The 21,019-nt window shown below is 47.5% G+C and overlaps 1 protein-coding gene across 1 annotated transcript in view; it reads right to left on the bottom strand.

Moving 5' to 3' along the window:
• The window catches only part of Tecta (tectorin alpha), a 65,872-nt gene extending 45,864 nt beyond the window's left edge, over nt 1-20,008 (bottom strand). The window contains exons 1-7 of the mRNA XM_037207585.1: nt 19,887-20,008; nt 16,955-17,242; nt 13,271-13,408; nt 12,764-12,929; nt 8,986-9,398; nt 3,287-3,857; nt 610-1,202 (exon numbers count right to left, since the gene is read on the bottom strand). Coding sequence (XP_037063480.1) covers nt 610-1,202; nt 3,287-3,857; nt 8,986-9,398; nt 12,764-12,929; nt 13,271-13,408; nt 16,955-17,242; nt 19,887-20,003 — 2,286 coding nt within the window. The 5' untranslated portion in view covers nt 20,004-20,008. The remainder of the gene's footprint in view (nt 1-609; nt 1,203-3,286; nt 3,858-8,985; nt 9,399-12,763; nt 12,930-13,270; nt 13,409-16,954; nt 17,243-19,886) is intronic.
• Nucleotides 20,009-21,019: the final 1,011 nt, after the last annotated feature.

Genomic DNA, 21,019 nt, shown 5'->3' with positions numbered 1-21,019 from the left:
TCTAAGTGATGCCCAAGATTCCTTCCAGAACTAATGAGCCTGGACACCTGATGATGGCTGCATTAGCCCATGTCAGAGGGAGAGGAGGCAGCATGGCACCTCAAGGCACCCCAAGGAATCTTACCTTGACTTCCATATTGTGAACATGAACTCCCTTCTACATGTAGAAGGGATATTACATCATGAAGATCATGAACAACAACACCCAGGCTACTTGCTCTTAAATCCCATTTCGAAGCTGTGTGTCTGCCCTTGAAGGAAGTTTCTTAGCCTCTCTGTGCCTTGGTTTTGATATATATATATTAAAGGTAATATTACAACCTACTTCATGAAAAAGGCTTAGAATAGTGCTTGGCACACAGCCTTCTGTGAAGATTTGTTCTTATAGAGAGTGAGTTTTACTCTATCTATTTCTGAAAATTCCAACCTGGCTCCGTTTCTCCACCTGCTGGAGTCTCATTTTGGGTCAGTCATTTAAAAAATGCCGCCATATGGGAGCATGTTCTTTTTGCAATCCACTCACAGCCAGAGGAAGGAAGCCAAGCCAGATGAAAGGGGCAAGTTCCATCACTCCATCCGAAGACCCTCGAAGGAAGCAAGGAATCTTACCTTGACTTCCAAAGCCCCGACTCCTCCTATCTTGACCTCTTGGTCAGCCACGAGGATCCGAACACCCCGGAGCCAAGCAGGCCCCGCATCAGGCTTCTTCTTGTTGATGTCAATTTCCAAGTACTCAGGACGCTCGGGGCAGGTCTTGAGTAGTGTGTAAGAGAATTCGGATGGGAAAGCATAGGCGGCACCGTCAAATGTGTGTAGCACCTGGTTCTGGCTGAGCAGGCACACAGTCTCCCGCTTGGGGAAGCAGCCCTGGTAGCCATCCTCCACAGCACACACCTCCCCGCTCCGGCAGGTCTTGTTGAAGCAGTAGACATCCCCTCCCTCCTCACAGAGGCACTGCACCGTGCAATTGGCCGTGGCCCAGAAGAACTCCCCCATGGTATAGTAGTGACCATCGAAGTCACAGCCGCACTTGTGCAACGGGACACACTGGCTGGTGCTGAGCACAAAGCCCTCGTTGCACTCACAGCCTTCTGTACATGGCGTGGCACAGTTCTGAGAGGCCGTCAGATCTGAGCAGGTGTCAGGGCAGCTACTGGTGCATACGGAGTAATGGCTGAAGCTTGGGCACCGCACGGTGGACACTGGTGCAGACAAAAGAAGACAGCTCAGTCATAGGCGAGTAGACCCAAAGCCAGCAAGTATAGGGGCTGGGAGAAGACAAAAATGCTCCCCCTAGATTGATTATTCAGGGCCCCAGAGTGAGGGTCAGGTGGCCACTTACTGGGGAAGAGACTGAAGGGGGCCACCTATTAAGTATTGACACAATTGCTTTCTCCATATGCTGGGGCTGTGAGATTGCACCTGAACTTGAACCCACTGAAATTCACCTCGAGGTTGTCTGTCCTGACTGGCTTAGCCCCCATTCCTGAATAGAGAGTTATTACTTAGGGATCTACAGTCCTGAAGATGTTTTCAAATCCTCCACCAAGGACATAGCAGATGCCTTGATTTTAAAGAGCATGCATGGCCCGTTCTTAGAGGAAATAAAACTTTCAGGAGAAATGAAAATTGTACCCGTTAGAGCAGCAACCTGAAGACATGAAATTTCAAACAAGAAGGCACTTAAAATATTTGAGTGTGACCGAGGCAGACTGTGGAAATGAATTCCTGGGACATTAAAAATGAGAAAGAAGCTGAGCAGTCTGCAGAGTTCATGTGCCTGTTCCTCTGGGAGGCTTGCTGGGAGCTCGCTGCCTTCCGAAGGCTGTCTGTGCCTTAGAAGCTTGCTTCTCTTATTTAAAAGCATTCAAGTCCACATAAATGTTTGAATCTAGTTGAATTCAGCAGGCATAAGTCTAGTAAACCAGCTCTGAATTAAATATAATTTATCCTAGTAAGAGGGGTGGCTATAAGACAAGAACCAGACCACTAGGAGAAATATACAACCATTATTTATAAAAATTTAGTTGGGCAATTTGGATGCTCTTGGATTATATAAGGCTCAAAGAGAAGCCATATTCAACTTGAATGTGAATTATGAGATGGCTGCTCTGGGTATAATAGAGGCCGGTCAGTCACTCACACAGCATGAAAGATACACTGTCACTTGGTAGTGTGACCAATATACTGAGATTTGAATCTGACACATGATGATTTATGTGGATCCAACCCACGCTTGTGGAGGGAAGCTCCCTCTAGCCTTGGAATTCAGAGAAACTTTTAAATCTCACCTCCACTGCCTCTCAAAGGCATGGACAGAAACTATTTACTCGTACAAAGGGAACGAGGGACCAGGAAGGAGACAAGTTATTATTGTGCTTTTATGTAAGTAGGAAAGAGGAGGCTCAAACCGGATAGTGGGGTGGAGAGAAGCAGTCAGAAGCTAAGCAGTATGGGAAAACTTCATCCACAAGCCTATTGTAAAAGGACCTGGATACTCCCACAGGTCCGGGCTCCCCCTGACTACTTCTGGCTAGGCAGGAAAAGGGCTTCCTTCCTGACAGGCTGTATTCTCTGTTCACAGCCCTTTCTCGGACCAGATCAGATGCTGCAGAACAAATGTCATGCACTCTGAAGGCCTTGGAGGTGGGGACCAAAGCTCAGGTGCTAAAGAGCCATGACAGAAGCCTCCGCCTAGGAGGGAAGCCATTCCCCATGCGGATTCTTGCCCTAAGTACCATCTGCACCTCCCCAACAACCACTCCAACTGTGGAAGCCCTCCCCGCTGGCTCAGCTCTGGGCTGTTGTCCCCACTATGGGGCTTCCCCAGCCATGTACTTTCTGTCATTCATTTCCTGTTTCTAGATGCCTTATGTTCATCGACGGTGCCTTATTTCTTAGTTAGGACGGTGGGAGGGGTGAAGTAAAGATCTCTCCACAGTTCATTCTACATAACTTGTGGTATTTCAACCCCACCCTCACTCTTGGACCATCCTTCTTTTTTTTTTTTTTTTTTTTTTTTTTCCTTTTATTTTATTTTACAATACCATTCAGTTCTACATATCAGCCACGGATTCCCTTGTTCTCCCCCCCTCCTGCTCCCCTTCCCTTCCCCCCAGTCCACCCCCCATTCCCACCTCCTCCAGGGCAAAGCCTCCCCGCCCCACCCAGGACTGAGATCGACCTGGTAGACTCAGAATTCTTAACAGGGTCTGGAGGAGGCCTGAACTCCTATCCCTGCCCCAGGTATAGGGGACACCTTTCATAAGATGGCACACCAGCTTACCACACCCAGTTTGGATTCTCCAGTCTCCGATTGGGATGCCCAGGGCTTGACACACCAAGGCGTAGGCCTGAATGGCTTGGCAGAGGAGCGTGCCGTTGTCCCTCACGCTGCACAAGTCGTACACACAGCTGTGCACAAAAGCCGTGGCATCCACGACAGTGCCACACTCCCAGAGTGGGCCGTCTGTCTTGTTGAGGAAGCCGCAGTAGTCGGAACCAAAGTAGAGGGCCTCCGTGGCAGCATCACACTGAGTGCAGTTGTCCACACAGCCAGAGCCACACTTCCAGTCGGCATGGTAGACACGCCAGCTCTCTCCCAGGTCCAGCACCGACATGGCGGGCCTGCCGTCTGGGCGGAGGAAGTCATCCAGTGGGTTTTTATTGTAGTTCCCACAGAGCCCACAGGTGGAGTTTATATAAGAGCCCGGGATGGAAATGGAGGCGTAGTGTTGGCCGTCGAACGTCACTAGGAGCCCAAAATCCGTTTCCACGGCAGTAGACATGCCACTCTGGTAGATTTTCACTGCCCCCAGCTCTAAGGTGACGGGCAAAGAAGTCACTAGGTCATTCACCTGCCAACAGCAACAGTAAAAGGCAGCTGAACAGGTGGCCATGCATGTGCCACAGCGCAGGTTGGCAAGGGATGGCAGAGCAATTGTCATGGAGAGAACAGTCACCCCAAGTTTCCAGGCTTCCATGGTCTTACCTCTTACTGTGGCTAACATCTGGGGGGAAATGCTCAGATCATGGTGAGCTGTGGGCCAGAGGGCACTGGGCATTTGAGCCCAATAGCTCTGACAGCTCTCGTGCCATTGTGCATGTCTCTGGGGACTGGCTGACTGGTACCCTTCTTGCCCCGCGCTAGCCTGACTTCAAACTTTTGCCTGAGAGGTGCATCACTTGGATTTCCCTTTTTATTTCTCTAAGGATCCATTAAGTCTGGGGTGTCGAATATGCTCCATGACCCCCTCACCACCCTCTGTACCCCCTGGCCCTCCTGCCAGATGATATGTGGTTGTGCCAACTTTGCTATGCTGATGGTCTTGGAGGTCACGCTAGGGCCTTACTCTAAGCATGACATGCTGTGGCTTCTTGACATCTGAACGACACCATTCCATCACCAGCACCAACAGATCTGAATCCTTGCTGAGTAGCAAGCACTATGCTGGGATCTGAGAAGTAGGGGGTTAAAGAAATAATATTCACCCTTGTTCCTCAAGGAGCTCCCAGCCCCATGAAGAAGAGGCACACAAACAGATATTTATAGTAGTCAGTTTTAAATATGAATCAATGAGTGTAATGGGAGAACCGAGTGAACACTTAGCCCAGCCTCGGGGACTCATACAAGGTTTTTAGAGGCAGTTAAATCTGACTTGAGTTTTTGAAGATAAACTCAAGTTGCCAGATAAAAACCCTGGGGTGGGTGTTGAGCAGAGAATTCCAGGACAAGAGAATAAAGGCAGGGGAGTAGAGGTAACTACTGTGTAGGATGGAAACAGTCATGGGATATTCAGGAATGCTGAGGAAATCAGTAGCCAGAGATGAAGCTTAAGACACAGGCCAAGTCTTAGGGCTGCTCTGGTGTCAAGCAGTGTTCTAAGAGTGTGGGATTACCAACAAGTGAGTTGGTCAAAATTCCCTTCCTTGTATAACCTAGTGTTTATCTAGGGAAACTAACCACTAGCAAAGCAAAGATATATAACATCTGACGCTGTGTGAGTGCGGATTACAGATCCCAGGGTTCAGAAAGAAGCTTTATAACTATAAGTGAATGGCCAGGACACAGCTCCGTGGGAAGGTGACATTTGAGAGGGGAAGAAGCTTTGGAGGGAGAGATCACAGGGAGAGATCAGCAGGCCCTAAGGTGGGGGTGTTTCTGGGTGCTATAGTCAACAGGGTCTCCATGCAACTGAGCTGAGCAAGCAGGAGAGGGCAGTGGTAGCTGATACCAGCCAGGGCAGCAGCCAGAACAAGACAGGGCTTCGGCCCTAGCTCTGGGCAAAACGTTGAACCAAGAGGGTATTTAAAGCAAAGGATCTGTTAGGAGATCTGACTTCTGCTTTGACAGAACCACTCTGGCTCCCATGTTGAGAACAGACCTTGAAGGCCCTTTCAACCACGTTAAAAACAAGACAGCACAGATAGAGCGGAACTCCTACTCAGTAGGGAGAGAGCCCCTGAAGGGGTGTAAACAAAGAAAGAACACAGGAGCTCTGCATTTCAGGAAGCTGATCCTGGCCGGCAGGAAGTGCCTGCCGAACTAAGTCAAGAAGAGAAGCAAGGAGCCTAGCCAGGCAGCTGCTGCCAGGGCCCGGGAGAAGACAGGGGTAAAAGCCAAACCCAGACACCGAGTGGGAGGGACAAGCTGTCCAGCCTACTCAGTTGTCCCCCTTAGGTTCTCCTGTGCCTGAATAAGAACTGAGGAAAGACTCGAGAGCGAATCTCGGTCTGCTAGAGACCATGAACAGGTGCTCTGAAATGCCTCTAACAGAGAGCCCAGCTTTATCGCCACACTTACTGTGCCGAGCTTCTGAAGATGTTCAAGAGCTGGGATGGGATCCTCAGTGGTCCTCGGTGGGCCTGACTTTAAATACTTTGGAGGCTGTCCAGATGTTGCTCTCAAAGTTTACTGAAGTAAACATCACATGTATTCTCTGAGATTGGAAGCAGACCCTCGACATAGTCTATTCATAGTGATATAGGCTCTGACTAGTCTGCACCTCAAAATTCTGACACCTTCTGCTTATTGCCCAGTTTAAAGCTACTACTACATTTTTAGGTGTTTGTCATAGCAGCACCCCACTCCTGGTACCAATGTTCTGTCTCAGACTGCTTGAGTTGCAATAAATTTTTTATAAACCACAGAATATTCAAGAAGCCAAGAAACTCAAGATAGGAATGCCAACAGGTTAGTGCTTGTAAAGGCCAGTTTTCTGGTTCATAGCTATGCATTCATGTGATAGAAAGTGTAAATTAGCTTTCTATGGCCTTCTTTAAGGCACTAATCATATTCATGAGGGTTCCACCCTCATCACCTAATTATTTCCCCCACCCCATCTTCTAACACTACCCTCATGAGAATTTATTCATAGAACATCAACATATGAATGGGGAGGGCATAAACCTTCAGATTGTAGCAATGGTAGAAGATTCATTCCTACTTTTAATTCACTGGCAACAGACAGACCTTTTTGCTCTTCCTTCTCCTTGTGTTCTAGGTACCTTCCTTGTCAACAGGTCTCTCCTAGGATGTGCACAGGGACAGGGTGGGGAAGGAGAAGAGAAATCACAAAGTGTGGGGCTTGGAAATGGTAATATGGAACCAGCATGTGCTGAGTGCCCACTGTGTGCCAGGCTCTGTGCTAGGTGATGCACATGCTTATTGTAGTTAATGTTCATGAAACCTGAGAGGTTCTTATCATGCTCTCTTTATTTGAATTGAGGATAGAGCTTGTGACAGAACTAGACACCTGCTGAGGTCCAAAGCCATGCTTCACCACTGCTTCAAACTGTATCAGCTCTGAGTGGAGGCAACCAAGCACACACAGGCTATAGACTAGGTGCCCAATCCAGGGACACAACTTCTCTCGCTTTACAGAAAAGGAAAATGAAGCCAGAGGCCATCCTGCTGGCAGTGACAGCACGGGTATTGGGCAGGTCACAATCCACAGTCAGAGCTCTCCATCCCCTGTGGGCTAGATGGCCTGCACATCCCCTGGAATGTGGAACCTACACCATTCAAGTTCATGATGGAGAGAAATCAGAAAACCTGTAATCACTGGGAGACATTTGCTAGATGTGGATGCTCATTTATGCTGGCTTTCTTTGAACTTCATTAGCATGTATAACCCAAATTGTTTACTTTATCATTGAAAGAATGCTGCTTCTAATCCAGCAAATGGAGACAGGGTTGGAGAAAGGGGACCTGTGGTTTGCAAGGATGCAACTTGGGCCATTCCAGTCTTGCCACAATATGGCTAGGAAGTCAGCTGCTTCCCCATAGTCTTGGGCTCCTTCCTGTTTCCTGGGCCTCTCTCTGGCTGTCCCCACATCACCCTGGGTCAGGGCCCTGCATCCATCCAGCCACTCTGCCCAGTGTGGCAGGTGGATTCAGAGGCACTGGAAACCATTTGGCAAAAGGAAAAGGACGCCGTTGTTAGCTTGCAGTTGGAGTCACATAACCTTTTCTTTCTAAAGCATTTATATTCACATCCATATCTCCCCGTCGCTACAGAAAATTGAGGAATCCATGCCCTACGCCTGGACGGTGGAACAGAGCCATGCGAAATTAGCAGAGCTGCGGGGCCTGAAAGAGACGACAGTGTCCTTTCTTTCATTAAAAAAGAAAAAAGAAGTAAAAAGTCCAAGCGTGAGCAAAAAAGGAATTTTAATCAAAATGGAAAGTAGGGACGAGGCATGACACTTTCTTTTCAACTACTGGCATCAGACACACCAGTTTTACAACACAGACAAACTGGGAAAGCTGGTGAAAAAAAATTAGCCAGAGATGTATCTAACCACAAGGATAAAGATGGCACTCAATGGCACAATATAAATGTGCAGTGGAAAAATTCCAAACTTCTGTACCAGGGTCTTTCGCTGATATAGGATCTTGTCCCTAGAGAGACTAGCCAAATAACAAGCAAATTGGCAATTCAGCCATGGTCATAGCTCACTTTCCTGATTATAAAGCTCATGAGCTGCAAACTTGAAAATGGGAGAGCCAGAAAAAGTGGAATTAGTTCCCGGGCTTTTGCCTTTTGTTGACTATGCTCCAGCAATGAAAACTACAACACATTTTTTTTTTTTTATTAGTTCTGGTTGGTACTCTACTTAACAACCATGCACCAGGATTAAGGCTTGCATGGGTTACACCTTTGTGGTCTCCAAGTCATGACTGCTTGAATAAATACATGGTTACAACAAGGTCTTCATTAGCATTATGAAAATCGAGGCCTCCACCAATTGAGTAATTGCTAGTAGCTCCAGGCTTTCCCTCGATGCCCCTATAACAGGAGTCATTTCCATATGCTAAAGAGGCCAGCAGAGATTTGTGTTCCTCCCTGGGGGTGTGGGCAGGAGTGGGGGTTCCTGAGGAGAGGCATTTGAGTAAGACTTTCCTGGGATCTTTTCATACAGGACTTACTAAGCATATCACCAAGACCTCTTGTGGGTGATGCCTGTGGCAACATCAATTGATGTAGAAGTTTCTCTGTGAATCAAATAACAGTTCTTGGGCAAAGAGGATGAGGTCCTGAGGTAGGTGGAGGATGACCCTAAGGCTATACTGAATTAGGGGGTTAGCACTCTGTGCTTCCCCTGTAGCCTGGGCATGACCATATGACTTTTAATTATTGCAAGCCAAGTCTATGAGGAACTAAGCTTGTCTTTCTGTTACAGTGACTTCTGAGAGACATATACCTGTATGTATGTGTATTCATGTACATGTGGAAACATGTGTCTACCAGTAATGGAACTAGGAATGTGAATGTGGCTTTTTTTTTTTTAAATGTATGGTCTCACTGTGATGCTTTTGCACAAAGAAATTTTGGCCTATTAAAGCATCTTCCAAGGCATGAAGGGCATCTACCTGTTTGGCACTATAGAAAGACCAACAACAAAATGGTAGACAGAGGGAAGCTTTCCCCAGGCTGAAGCATTTGGATTCTCCATCTCTCCATGATGTACGGAGGGTCTTACCTTGACTTTTCCATAGCTCCCTTTCGGGATGAGAATCTTGTAGCCATTGACCTCAACAGAGAGCTCCTTCACCCATGAGACAGCAGAGCCCCCTCGGTGCTCATTCTTGGCCTCCACACTGAAGAAGGGGAGGCTGGAGGTTTGTAGACACTGTCGGGCCAATAGGTAAGCACAAGAGCCTTGGAAGTGGAAGAGGAAGCCATCAAAGGTGTGGTAGTGTGGCTCCCCAAACACCACACAGGTGCTGGTCTCCACAGGGCTGCAGTAGAAGAATCGGCCCTTGGGTTCACACACCTCGTAGGGGCTGCAGGAGGCCTCCTGACAGTAGATCTCATTGTTAAAATCCAGACAGCGGCATTTGATGGTACAGTTCAGATCATCCCAAAACACCTCCCCTCGCCGAAGGAACTGTCCTGGGAATAAGGACATCAGAGCCAACGCTTACTATTTCCCCTTTGTGCCAGGCACTGGAACAAAGGCTTTGCTTTGATCTTGCCTTCTCATTGCCACTCATGAACCCATCTAGGTAGAGATTACGGACTGTCACCCTCATTTGACAATCGGGGAAACTGAGGCTTAAGAGCAGTTGAATAATTCATTCAACATCTCTCCGCAACTCAGCCAAGATTCCAAGCTGAGTGGGTCTGAATCCAGTGTGAGCTGCTGGCATTGTTAACTCCCCAGCTGGTGAGCAAGCTCACAGACAAGCAAAGACACATTGCCTTCATCTGTGGGAAAGTCTCTGACACTCAGGAGCCATTTCCTTTTCAAGAATACGAGCAAGGGCATTCCAAAAGCAGACCCAGCGGATAGCCACAGGACTCGGCAATCAGTTGTTTATTTCCTAATTTGTTCACTTAATCAACAGTCTGGGCAGCATGTACCCCAAAAGGTCAACAGCACAAATCAGGAGGCAGACATAAATCCTAGCTTCCTGGGAATATTCTAGAGAAGACTGGCCTCTTCTGTGCTACTTTCAAAGGTTCATAAATACTACAGCTGCTGCTCAGGCTGAATTTCAAGCCTTGCAAGTTCTTTTCCCTCCAGCTCGAGGCCCTGCCCAAGTCTGGTATTTCTCTCTTTATCTTCTGCAGAGAACCTGCTGACCAAGTCTAGGTCAGGGGGAGGACCAGGGAAATGGCTCTAAGGCATGTGCTAATTTTTAATAAATATTCACTACCATTTATTTGGCAGACATTTAATCTTTAAAATCATTTCCCTGAATAAATTATCTAACACACACACACACGCACACACACACACACACACACACACACACACACACACACACACACACACACACACCAAGACTCCCTAATATCTTGCAAGCTGTACAAGCCTACCAGCTTAACCCCAGAAAAAGACAGGGGACCTTAGGAACAACTCTTTCTATATCTGTCCAACAAGAAAATGTCTCAACAAGCAATTATGCCTCCTACCTGTTGAGATTTGCACCTAAAAGGAGATAATAGATGTATTCATATTCCCAGTAGGTTGTATGCATCAAGCCCTTAAAACAGGCCTTAAATCCTCCAACACTTTGGCACTAGCTCAAGGTTGCATATCTTTTAACAGCCTTCACTCAGTATCATTTCCAGTCTCTGCATTTCCAGGCTTCCAATAAATGAGAGCAAAATATCTCTGAATAGACCAGGTTTGGACTGAAAGGTAGACGCTCTGTGATAATTTTGTTTGTGAAATGATGATTTAATAAGCCATCTCTATGGAACCGAGTCCCTTGCTAGAAGCCAGGCCAAATCCTGATCTCATTAGATTGATATACGTCCAGTGGCACATAAAAATGCACAAGTCCTGTGTGGATATTGAATTTGCCCTGCATATGAAACCCAAACACATAACTCAAGAGGGAAAGAAAGCCGGGAGAGTGAGAACATTGCACACAGCTGACATCAGACTATCCCCACAGCTCTGCCAGCCAAGGCTGTCCATCACCACAGCGCTCATTCCCAGGACTCAGGTGAGAGGTCACCACTGAGAACTCATGGTGCAGTCCACAGTCAGTGAGCTCTTCAGCGCTTGAGGAAAGGGAAGACGTGAGAGTCCAGGACTGAGATGGGGAGGCAAGGGGACTGCATGTCACCCAGATGCTAAGTAATGTTGTGTTGACCTTCCCACAAGGAAGAGGGACAGTCTCAGAAACCGTGAGGGACTCTGGGCCTAGATGCTTTCCTATCCAGTTTAATACCCCTTTAGCTGCCTAGCGCTTGCTTCTTATTCCAGCATGAAGGACTTCACAGAGTCCACAAGGCTAAGATGCCCAGGCAAGCCATCCTCACACATAACCTGGCCTTAGGGCAAAGTCAGAGGTTAGGTAAATTAGTGGATGGATGCAGAAGGCATGGGAACTTCAGACCATATGAAACTGGCTTTTCTATAGACTGAAAATTGAAGCTGAGTCAACAGAGATGTCTGGCAGCAAAATATACAGATTATGCTTCCTACTCAAGGAGGAGAGATCTCCTTATCCCAATGCAAAAGGTTCTTACCGATCTTCAATCACTTTATTCCAACACTTCCTGTGTTTCCACAATACCCTGTACCATGTTTATTATAAGTGCCACACCATGTCACCATTACATCTATGTCTATTTCTTTTACTGTAGTATTATCATGGGCAACTAATACTGACATCTGTGCTACCCAAAGAGTAGCTGGGGTTCAATAGATTTCTTACATTGTTCTTTAGAAAGATAAAATGGATAGACAGATGGATCAGTGCATCAGTGGACAGTTGGAGGCATGTGAATAGATGGATTGATTGGAAAAATAATGCATGGATGGGAGGATGGGTGGATGGGTGGCTAGGCAAATCAGTGGATAGGACGGTAAATGGAGACAGGGTGGATGGAGAGGGGAATGTTGGATGGGTGAGTAGCTTGGCAAGAGGATGGAGAGGTAGATGACGGGAGCGTAGTGGAGATGGATCAGCCAATAGGTGGGCATTAGATAAACAGACAATTTCTTGCTTCTTATTGCTGTAGCCTCTACTTCTACACGCAGAGATATTAACAGAAATCCTGTTTCCTGGATACTTTGAATACGTAGGAGGCAGGAATCAATACACAGGGATGCTCCTGTGAGAACTCCAGGGCTATTATGCACATCTGAAGAGATCTTGGCAGTTGAGAAAAGATGCCACACTACAGAGGCCAGTGTAAAGGGAACTCACCCAGGAGCCTGTTCACACAGACCTAAAGCAGCTTTGATTCCCCCAATCCCTGAAATGTCTTTCCACCCCTGAGAGGATTTTAGGATCTCCCCCCCAAAACTCGACTACCTTTTCTTTCTCCTCCTACTAGGAGCTACTGATTTACCATTACAGGGACTTGGCGACACTCCAAGTTCACCCACTCCTGTGGATCTACAGAGGGCAGATGGCAGAAGAAGAGTAAAGATGAGGACGGAATCTTAAACGGGGAACAACGACAACAACAACAAAAATAACGTGAGACAGGAGGGCTCCCTTCTGTCCATCTGGCTGAGAAATCACTTAAGATCCTGGCGCACTTTGGAGACATTCCAAGCTAGTAGCCTACATGCACACCACAGGCAAGGGCTCGGAAGTGCCCCACATGCAGGGCTGCTCCCGGGGCGATGAATGTGCATGCTAAAATTACCTTGATCTCCACCACGCAGCTGAGAAATGTCAAAAGAGTAAGCCATCAGGAATGAGTCCTCTCCCCGTGGCTGGAAAGCTCGCCTGTCAATCTAAGGGAAAGGAACCCTGCTCTGTCAGAGAAAAAGAGGAGAGGTTTACCCCTGGAGGTGCAGCCATTGGCCGGGTCAATTTCCTTCCCATCAACTTTAAATGCCCAGCGTCCTGGAACATTGACATTCGTGGTCTCTTGGATATTTACAATCTCAGGAGTTCTTGACCCCGGAAGGCTGAAGAAATTCGTGAGGTTTCCACCATTAAATCCCGCCTGAAGAAAGAGAAGGGGGGTGGGGTTTGAGAGCATACCATCCCTGTTACTTAGCTGAGCAAACTACTTTATTTTAAGAATTCATCACACTTGGAAACAAGAGGTTCCTTTTCCTGGACTCCACTGGGGTTCAAGGTGTGGAAGGCCTGTCTAATTTACCCCACACCCACATTAAGGTATCAAAGATGGACAGGGCTAGCCCCTCAGTGCAACTACAAGAGCAGGCGTGTGTTTCTAGAACAAAGGCTTTGGCAGGACTCTGTCAACGATGCTGAGAAAAGCAAGCAAGGGATGTAGTGATTTAAACCTACAAGAGGATGGATGATACGGGAGCCTCCTACCTGTGCCATCACACCTCCAAGGCCTGTCAGGGGGTCACCACCACTGGCTGTCCCAGTAGTCCAGTTGATTTCATAGTAATTAAAGAGCGTGAACGTGTATGAGCCATCGGACACCAGCACGGCCTGGAAGGTGTTCACCTGCAGAATGTGCAGAACAAGCTCAGGAGCTCATCACCAGTGGCGGCTCCCCTCCCCCCACAACCACTATGTACCCCCTAACCCCCTCCACCCTACCCCCAAACAGCTCCAAACTGCACCGCCGCCCAGCCCTCATGCTCTGTCATCCCTCGAAATTTGTTCTCGCCTCCAGTGCAAAAAAGCAAGATGTGTAGGACTGTGCATCCAAATGAGAAATTGGCTGGGATAAACCTGGAGCCTGACTCAGTCCCCCCACCCCCACCCCCACCCCCACCCCCTGACATCTCTCTTGGACCAAAACAGAAGATGCAAAGGACCTGCCTGAGCATGCTATGACTTGAGAGCACCGATAGATGGCAGTATGAGAATAAACTATAGGAAAGAGTCAAGCCAGGGACCTCAGCACAAATACCTGCATCCACAGCGAGAGTGGGCAGGGCGGGGTGGGGAGGGACACAGTGAACCCAAAGTGGTCCTCTGGTGTGGGCTCTCCCTGTTCCTGGAAAACATCGCTAGTCTGGATGAGATGTCTCCCCTTTTTAAAATGAAAGTTGGGAAGTGATTTTTAAGGAGCACTTTCTGGAAAGAAATTGTTCCTCTAATTGAGCATTTATGCATTACTCTGTATCTGTAAAATCCTCAGTGCTCATCCGTAACTCAGACCAAAGCTAATATGGGCAACGGTTTGGGCTCATTCCATTTAGAGCTAAGCAACTAAGGACTAAGTGGAATGAGTTGCTGGAAATTGGGCAGTGACAGAGCCATGGGACATGGGATTGAAGCCAGAGCACCCAGCCTACTCTCAGAGCACTGTCACGCCATGCTTTCTTAATCTTAAACTTTCGAGAGGACAGAGGTGTTACATAAATCAAACCAACCTTGCAGTTGGTCCCCAGATACAAGCTGCATCAAGCTTCAGCCTTTCCTATTTCCCTTCCCTAATCCCTCACCCTTGGACCTGTGTTTTCAGGAAATGCAAATCAAAATAGAATTAAAAGTAGCAGTTAGGACCTTTCTCTGTTCAAGCCTAGCCCTTTTCCCATCTGCCTGATAGCATCCCAGTTAACATTCAGCGAGAGAGCAGAGGAAGGCCCAAATTCCTATCCTGTGTAATCAGACTGGGGTGGAGGATCTTGGAAGCCCATTCTAGACTGTCCCAGGGAGGAACACCTTGCTAGTAAAGAAAAGCCCTTTTTGTAAAAGAGAGCCTTCTCCTCCGGCCCCGGGCCTGCCCCAGCAGATGGCGTTTATGATAGAGCTGGCTGGGTATATGCCTTCATTCTTTGGGCCCGTTCAACAAAAGAGGAAAGTGGGACACAGGAGTGAATGATCAATAAACTCAAGGTTTCTACAAGATCACTAGTGGGACCAGAGGCAAAGGGTAGGTGCAAAGTTAGGGTCGTGCAAGGACTGAAGCTGGACCCTTTTCACACCAGACCCCTTCAGAACTGAATTTCTATCAGTATCTATGTTGGAAATATCTTTGGCTCAAGCAAGTTTTCAGAGTACCTCCCCAAATCACGCCATCCCTTCTTACTCCTAAACCAACCAGCCACCCCAAGGCTGACTATATCACACATACACAGGCACACTCACCCCTCACCTGCTCTTACACACACACACACACACACACACACACACACACACACCTATGTACATATTTTTCCAATACTCATTTTAAGACCCTTCTAGATCTGTTTTTGCACAACCTTGTTTTTCAAGAATTCAGAGAACTTCTTGGGATACTACCTGGAGGAGGCAAGGGAAGAAAGGGCCCAGGACCCAGCCTACAGAGTTCAGGTGTGAAGCCTTTGCTCTGTCTCTTAGGAGGCTTCAATCCCTATTATTGGCTCCTTGGAATATAGCACTTGGGGAATTTTTATGGGGATTAGCTGTGGTTAACCCCTGGTACCGAGAGGGCTGGTACACAGTTAAAACTGTGGTGAACACTAGTTCTCCTTAAGCACACCTATTTCCTCTCCAGCTGTGCTTCTCTGGCACTCCCTTCTCTCAGATCTCTCTAACCCTGTGTTTAGTGGACACGGTGATCGGCAGTCTTGGGTGGGACAGGTGGATCCATTTCAAAGGGGATGGATGGGCACTTTGCTGTTCTACGTCATCCTTTTTCTCTCACGGAGCTCAAAGCTCTCCAAGGTCTCATCATTCACCCTCACAGAAAAGAGATCTCACTGGCTTTAGAAACTCACTCCCAACTAGAAAGCAGAAAGTACCCACATTATCTTGCCATTTTTATGGCCAGTAGAGGTTTTGGTAGGGGGGAAAATGGTGGTCAGCACTTGACGGGTGTTTCTTCTCTCCTCTACCCCTTCACTGACACTAAAATTTATCGATTGCTGGCACCCTGCATCCCAGCGCTGTAAGATACGAGGCTTAAAGGACATAAAATATCACCCGAGGAGTTGTTAGTGATCCATAACGTGACGGAGGGAGATGCATGCTTCTTTAGAGGTTATTTCTAGCCCATGCATCTGCTGTTTAAACGTGCGTCTTTCTGTTCTGCAGGACCTCTTAGCAATAAAGTGCTTTTAGCTGCTCTCAAAAGTCAGACAAAACACAGGCTCATTGCATCCTAGCTATGAATTGCAAGACCAGCACTTTTTAACCTCTCTCTGCTACACAGGAATTTCTGTTCCACCCCTAAACAGTCAAATCATTGCCAGGAAAACAGATGGAATTAGAAATAACCCTACGAAAGAAGAGGATAGTTGTTGTTTTTTTTTAAGTGTCTTTGCTTACTAGGGAGCTGCAGTTGAAGGCGCATATGTTGGCAACTTCAGAAATCCCCACTATCATGGTCACCCAAACAAGCTGTACACATTCATGGAAACTGGGGTTTTGCCCCTGAAGGCAGAAAGTTGATTGTCTCTATGATATTACCAGAGATAATCTTTTTTATTTGACTTTTATTTGACTGCTCATTTGGGATCTCAGAGCAGATGTTGAAACTTTATTCAGGAATTGCTTTAACTGCCCACTCTAATTAACATCAAATATGAATCATTTCAGCCCTGGTCACAATAAAAAAAATGTCATAACATAATAAAATGAACCAGGCCGTTTGTTCCCAAATCCAGCATGCTGCTTTTCTCTTGCTATCAGATTTTATGGAGGGGGGAGAAAAGGGAAATTATTGATGGTAAGAAACTTTTGTGCCCCTGGCAAAAGAAAAAGACCTTTATGTCCCTCAAAAGATCCCTAATCACATGGCCATGGACACGTCTCTGTGTCTTGGTCACTCCCCTAAAATAGAACACTACCTACTGCAAGAATGTTGTCAAGGGACTCCTTTCAGACATTGGTAATGAATTGTGATTGGGGAGACACATCTGAAATATTTCAGCTGACTGGACTGGTTCACGCTGATATTTCCCTCTGTTTCCTGGAAAGTAGGTGGCAAGACCCATTAGTTTAACTCAAGAGAACTGACATTCCTCAGCTCTACCAATTAGACTCCTGCTCAGTAACGGGGACGGACAAGAATTAGATGTCAGAGACCAGCGGAAAGTGGAAAAGTTGAATGATTACAGGTGTGGTGCTGCTGCCTCCATAAAACGTGACTTCCTCCCAGGTCACAATGAAAACCCAAGTGGCAGAGAAGGTTGTCATGTCTTTGAAGTACTTCCTGATGTCCTTGGTGGCTCTTCTCAAGATGGCAGGGTCCATGGTCTCTCTGTAATAGATCTCCCCCCGAATTCCATTGTGCACATCTGCCCAGAATGGAGCAATGAAGGCCCTCCCATCCGTCAGGGGAAAGGACTCCGGAGTAAACTGGCTCACTAGCACGTTGAAGGAAACAACACCATTGTTATTGACCTACAAAAATAAAAGAGGTTTTGCACAGTGGACCTGAAAACAGGGCAGCTGCAGGGTCACCCACCAGAGCAGACACACCGCCAATCCCATCAACGAGAAGGGTTTTTAAATTGCTGACTTTGAACCCCTAGACACCAGCTCCATTGTTCACATGAGGAGGTTCGCTTCCTCCCACACAGTCTCGTGGGCTTTTCTCTCATGTTCAGTTTGTAGCCACATCATTCCTGATTAATAATCAGCCTCGCTTTCATGCTCTCTGTCCTATTTCTATGTGTGTCTATTGAACGCTATTGGGGTGTGTGGTGTGTGTGTGTGTGCTCGCGCTAGTGTGCGTGTGCATGCTAAGCCAACCTAGGGGTAATGGAGACAAAAAGAGACAAATGTGTTGAGAGTCACAGATGCAAAATAGACAGGGGGAAGCAGACAACATGAAAGTACTGTTCAATTTAATGACTGGAGCGCTTCATGGTGTCCCCTGTGCCTTACTCTATAATGAGTCAGAGAAAGATGAATCAGACGCTCCTTTGCTGAACTCAGATCTCAGGGTGAGCCATAGCATGCTCTGGGTGAGACATCAAACAAACAAACACACACACACACACACAAACAAAAACTTCTCTTGATGTTTTAAGTACTTCCTCACTCAGAAAAAGGGAAAGACCTAGATATTCAGTTTCTGCCTGGCTCTTGTCATGGGGAAGTGCCTTTGCGTCACCTCTGCATAAAAACTGAGACACGAATACTTCACATTGTGTGTGTAAATGGCTACCTACTGGTGACTGTTTCATGATCTGTAAATGGCTTAGTAAATGCAGGAAATGACAAAACCTTGCTGCAGTGTGTTCCCTCGGTTCACTAGGGACCTGAAATCAATCCTGTGTCTGAGAGAAAATGGACTTAATCTGGTGGCTTGTATGACTTCAGTGGCAAGAACACCTGTGGTGGGAATACTTGCCGTTCCCGGGCAGAGAAAATCTGGGGATGATTGCCTTCTAGGTCAAACTGTTCGTTATATTCCTATCAATCAGCCGCAGAGTAGACATTAACAGTGACCCTAGTCCCTTAGGAAAGGGCTTGGCAGATGGACCTAGGGTACCTCAGAGTGCATTGGAAGAAATTCTGTGAGGTTTAGGGTGTGAGATGGCCAGCATAGGGGGATCTTGGAAACCTGTTGTCTTTGAGGAACAAAGAGCCACCCAGAGGCCTTTGAATGGTTGAAAGACTGTATTACTCAGAGCACTGGGAACTCACGGTATAGTTTACCCTCCAATAATCCTGCCCTGAACTATGGTTTGTCCCTCTGCAAGGCCACGGATTTTTAATCGCCGTGTCACCCTGTGTGGTGGAAGAGAAAGAGGAACTGGATGACATACATGCTCTAGGGGCCTGGGAGGCCAAGACCCCCCAGAATGGAAGGCCTCTCATCTTCAAAAGCAGGTCAGCACACTCAAAGCTCACAGTCAGCTCCCTCAGACACAGACCAGGGAGCCCCCCCCCCCCCGCTGTGAGGAGAGCATAAAAGCAGTTAGGATGCCAGAGCCATGTATTTGCTGGGGAAAAACAGGTGCAATTAAAACACAGAGGCGCACCTGCGGAGGAGGTTGGCAGAGCTCACATGTGTTTTGATTGTGTTCTAGGGTTGACAGCAGTGACTCCAAGACTTTTGTGGGCACCAGGATTACCTGGAGAGCTCATTAAGGTAGATTAGTAGGCTCCCCCACCCTCCGGGTTCTGAGTCAGCTGGGGGGCAAGGAGACATGGCAGGTGATACTCGGGATGTTTCAGGAGCCCTTAGAGCAGTGGGAGAGGGGGATTTTGCCAGCTGTATGCCAGAAACTGCCAAGGCAGCAGTCTTAGGGCACGTAAGGAAATGTGCCAAATTTCCTTTGTGTGTTCCTCCAGGCTAGGGCACAGACCTAGGGTGAGATGCGGCAGACTCTGCCTACGTCACTGTCGGTCCGTGAGGGCAGAGATAAAGTCAGGCTCAGCCGCTCCAAACCACAGTCTCCCCAGCAGCTACTTCAATCATCCAAATGACCCATCCTGAGAACGGAGGTGTCTGGGAGAGCTCTGACAGCCACGGAAGTGCTTCCCAGGGCAGGCTCGACCAAGACACAGGCTCGACAATGGCACCCTCTGGCATAGCTACAGACCGAATGAGGGTGGCCAGTTCTGCAACCAACTTTTATGCAATCATTGATTATTCATCTCTCGTGCTCCAGCTCAGCTTCAAATTGGTCGGAAGCCCAAGAAGAGCAGATGCCTAAACTTTTCACACCCCCAGAAGGGAGCAAAAAATGATATTGCTCCTATTGTGGTTCATTGTATCTTTTTTTTTTTTTTTTATCATGTTGAGTAGCAGAAATAATGTGCACAGCATTGGGGCCTCTGCTTCACTTCTGTGTTTAATCACCCACAAAGGCAATTTATTGCCCTGTATACTCCTCCACTATGAACATTAGCCATTAAATATACCTTTGACTTTCTTAATCATAAAACCCATCAGCTCATGAAATCCCAGAACTTGTCATTTTGGCCGCCAATAAATCCTCCATCCTCAGAGCCCTGGAAGGGGGGTATTTAAAATGCTTCTCTTAATGACCAACAAGAGGGGGCGCAACTCCAGAGCCGTTTCTGCACTTACATAGATGGTGCGGTAAGGAACACCAAAGAAGAAAACGGGGGTGGCCAACTTAATCTCAGAGGAGCTTCCATCGTCTACTTTAGGGGTTTTGGTGTCATTCTGCCAAAATGGATACATGAGCTCCCTGGGCTGGGCTGTCGAGAGAGATGGTGGACACATAGATTAGATGGCAGCTGCTTCTTCCATTTGGCCAACTACTCCCCTCCGACCCACTAAAGCCAGCTTGTCTGAGTGTGGTTTATAAGCCAAAGGCAAGGCAGACAGCCTTTCCACCCATGCTGTACCTAGTCAAGGATCTTCTGTCTCTGGGCAAGGAGGGAACCAAAAGGAACACAGCCTCTACTTAAAGCAAGGACCTATGTGCTTTATCCCTCTGTGTCCATGCACTGGAGAGCCCGGTGGTGAAAGTGAGTGGGGAGATCGTACCACCATGGGTTCTTGGAGCTCTCAGTATATGGAGGTGGCCTTTAGATCTGGCATGGCTGAGGAGGACTTGCCTCTTGAGTAGACGACTGGATGGCGAGAAGGTAGATGTAATCACAGAGCACCCTCTCCTAAGCTAAGAATTCTATTTACTAGGATGGTTGAACCAGCTTTTCCTAAGACTTGCATCCTTTCTGCCACACAGCAGCAGGCATCAGAGCCCAAGAGGAATAATATTGGAACCAGCACAAAGTGGGGAGGAAAGGGTTGGTAGTAACGGCCTGTGAGTGACCTTGACTGAGACTGGCCCAAGGCTCTCTGCCCAGCTCTAGCCACAAAAAGCAGACATGGAATCCTCCAACAGAGGGAGGTGTGTGTGTGCACATGCATGTGTGCATGTGTGCGTGCATGCATGTGCACGTGTTTGTGTGCATGTGTGTTTGTGTGTGTGTGTGTGTGTGTGTGTGTGTGTGTGTGTGGTGGGGTTGGGGGTGTGGAGTGCTGAAGTGCTCTGTAGAGCAGACACAATGTTCTTCTTGGTCCTCTTAGTCAAAGATGACGTGTTACACAGACCCCTTCTGTGACAGCAGCACTTCTTTCCAGGATGCTTGGTGTACAAACTCTTGAGTTTCCCATGCAAACTCTTACAAGGTGTGGTCCAGACTTGTGGGAAAAATAAGATAATGTCCCCAGGTCCTAAGCTACTAAGG

The sequence above is a fragment of the Peromyscus leucopus genome, chromosome 7, assembly GCF_004664715.2.
Source record: "Peromyscus leucopus breed LL Stock chromosome 7, UCI_PerLeu_2.1, whole genome shotgun sequence".
NCBI lineage: Eukaryota > Metazoa > Chordata > Mammalia > Rodentia > Cricetidae > Peromyscus > Peromyscus leucopus.
The sequence above is the reverse complement of the archived record's forward strand: the minus strand, read 5'-3'. Positions and strand labels throughout refer to the sequence as shown.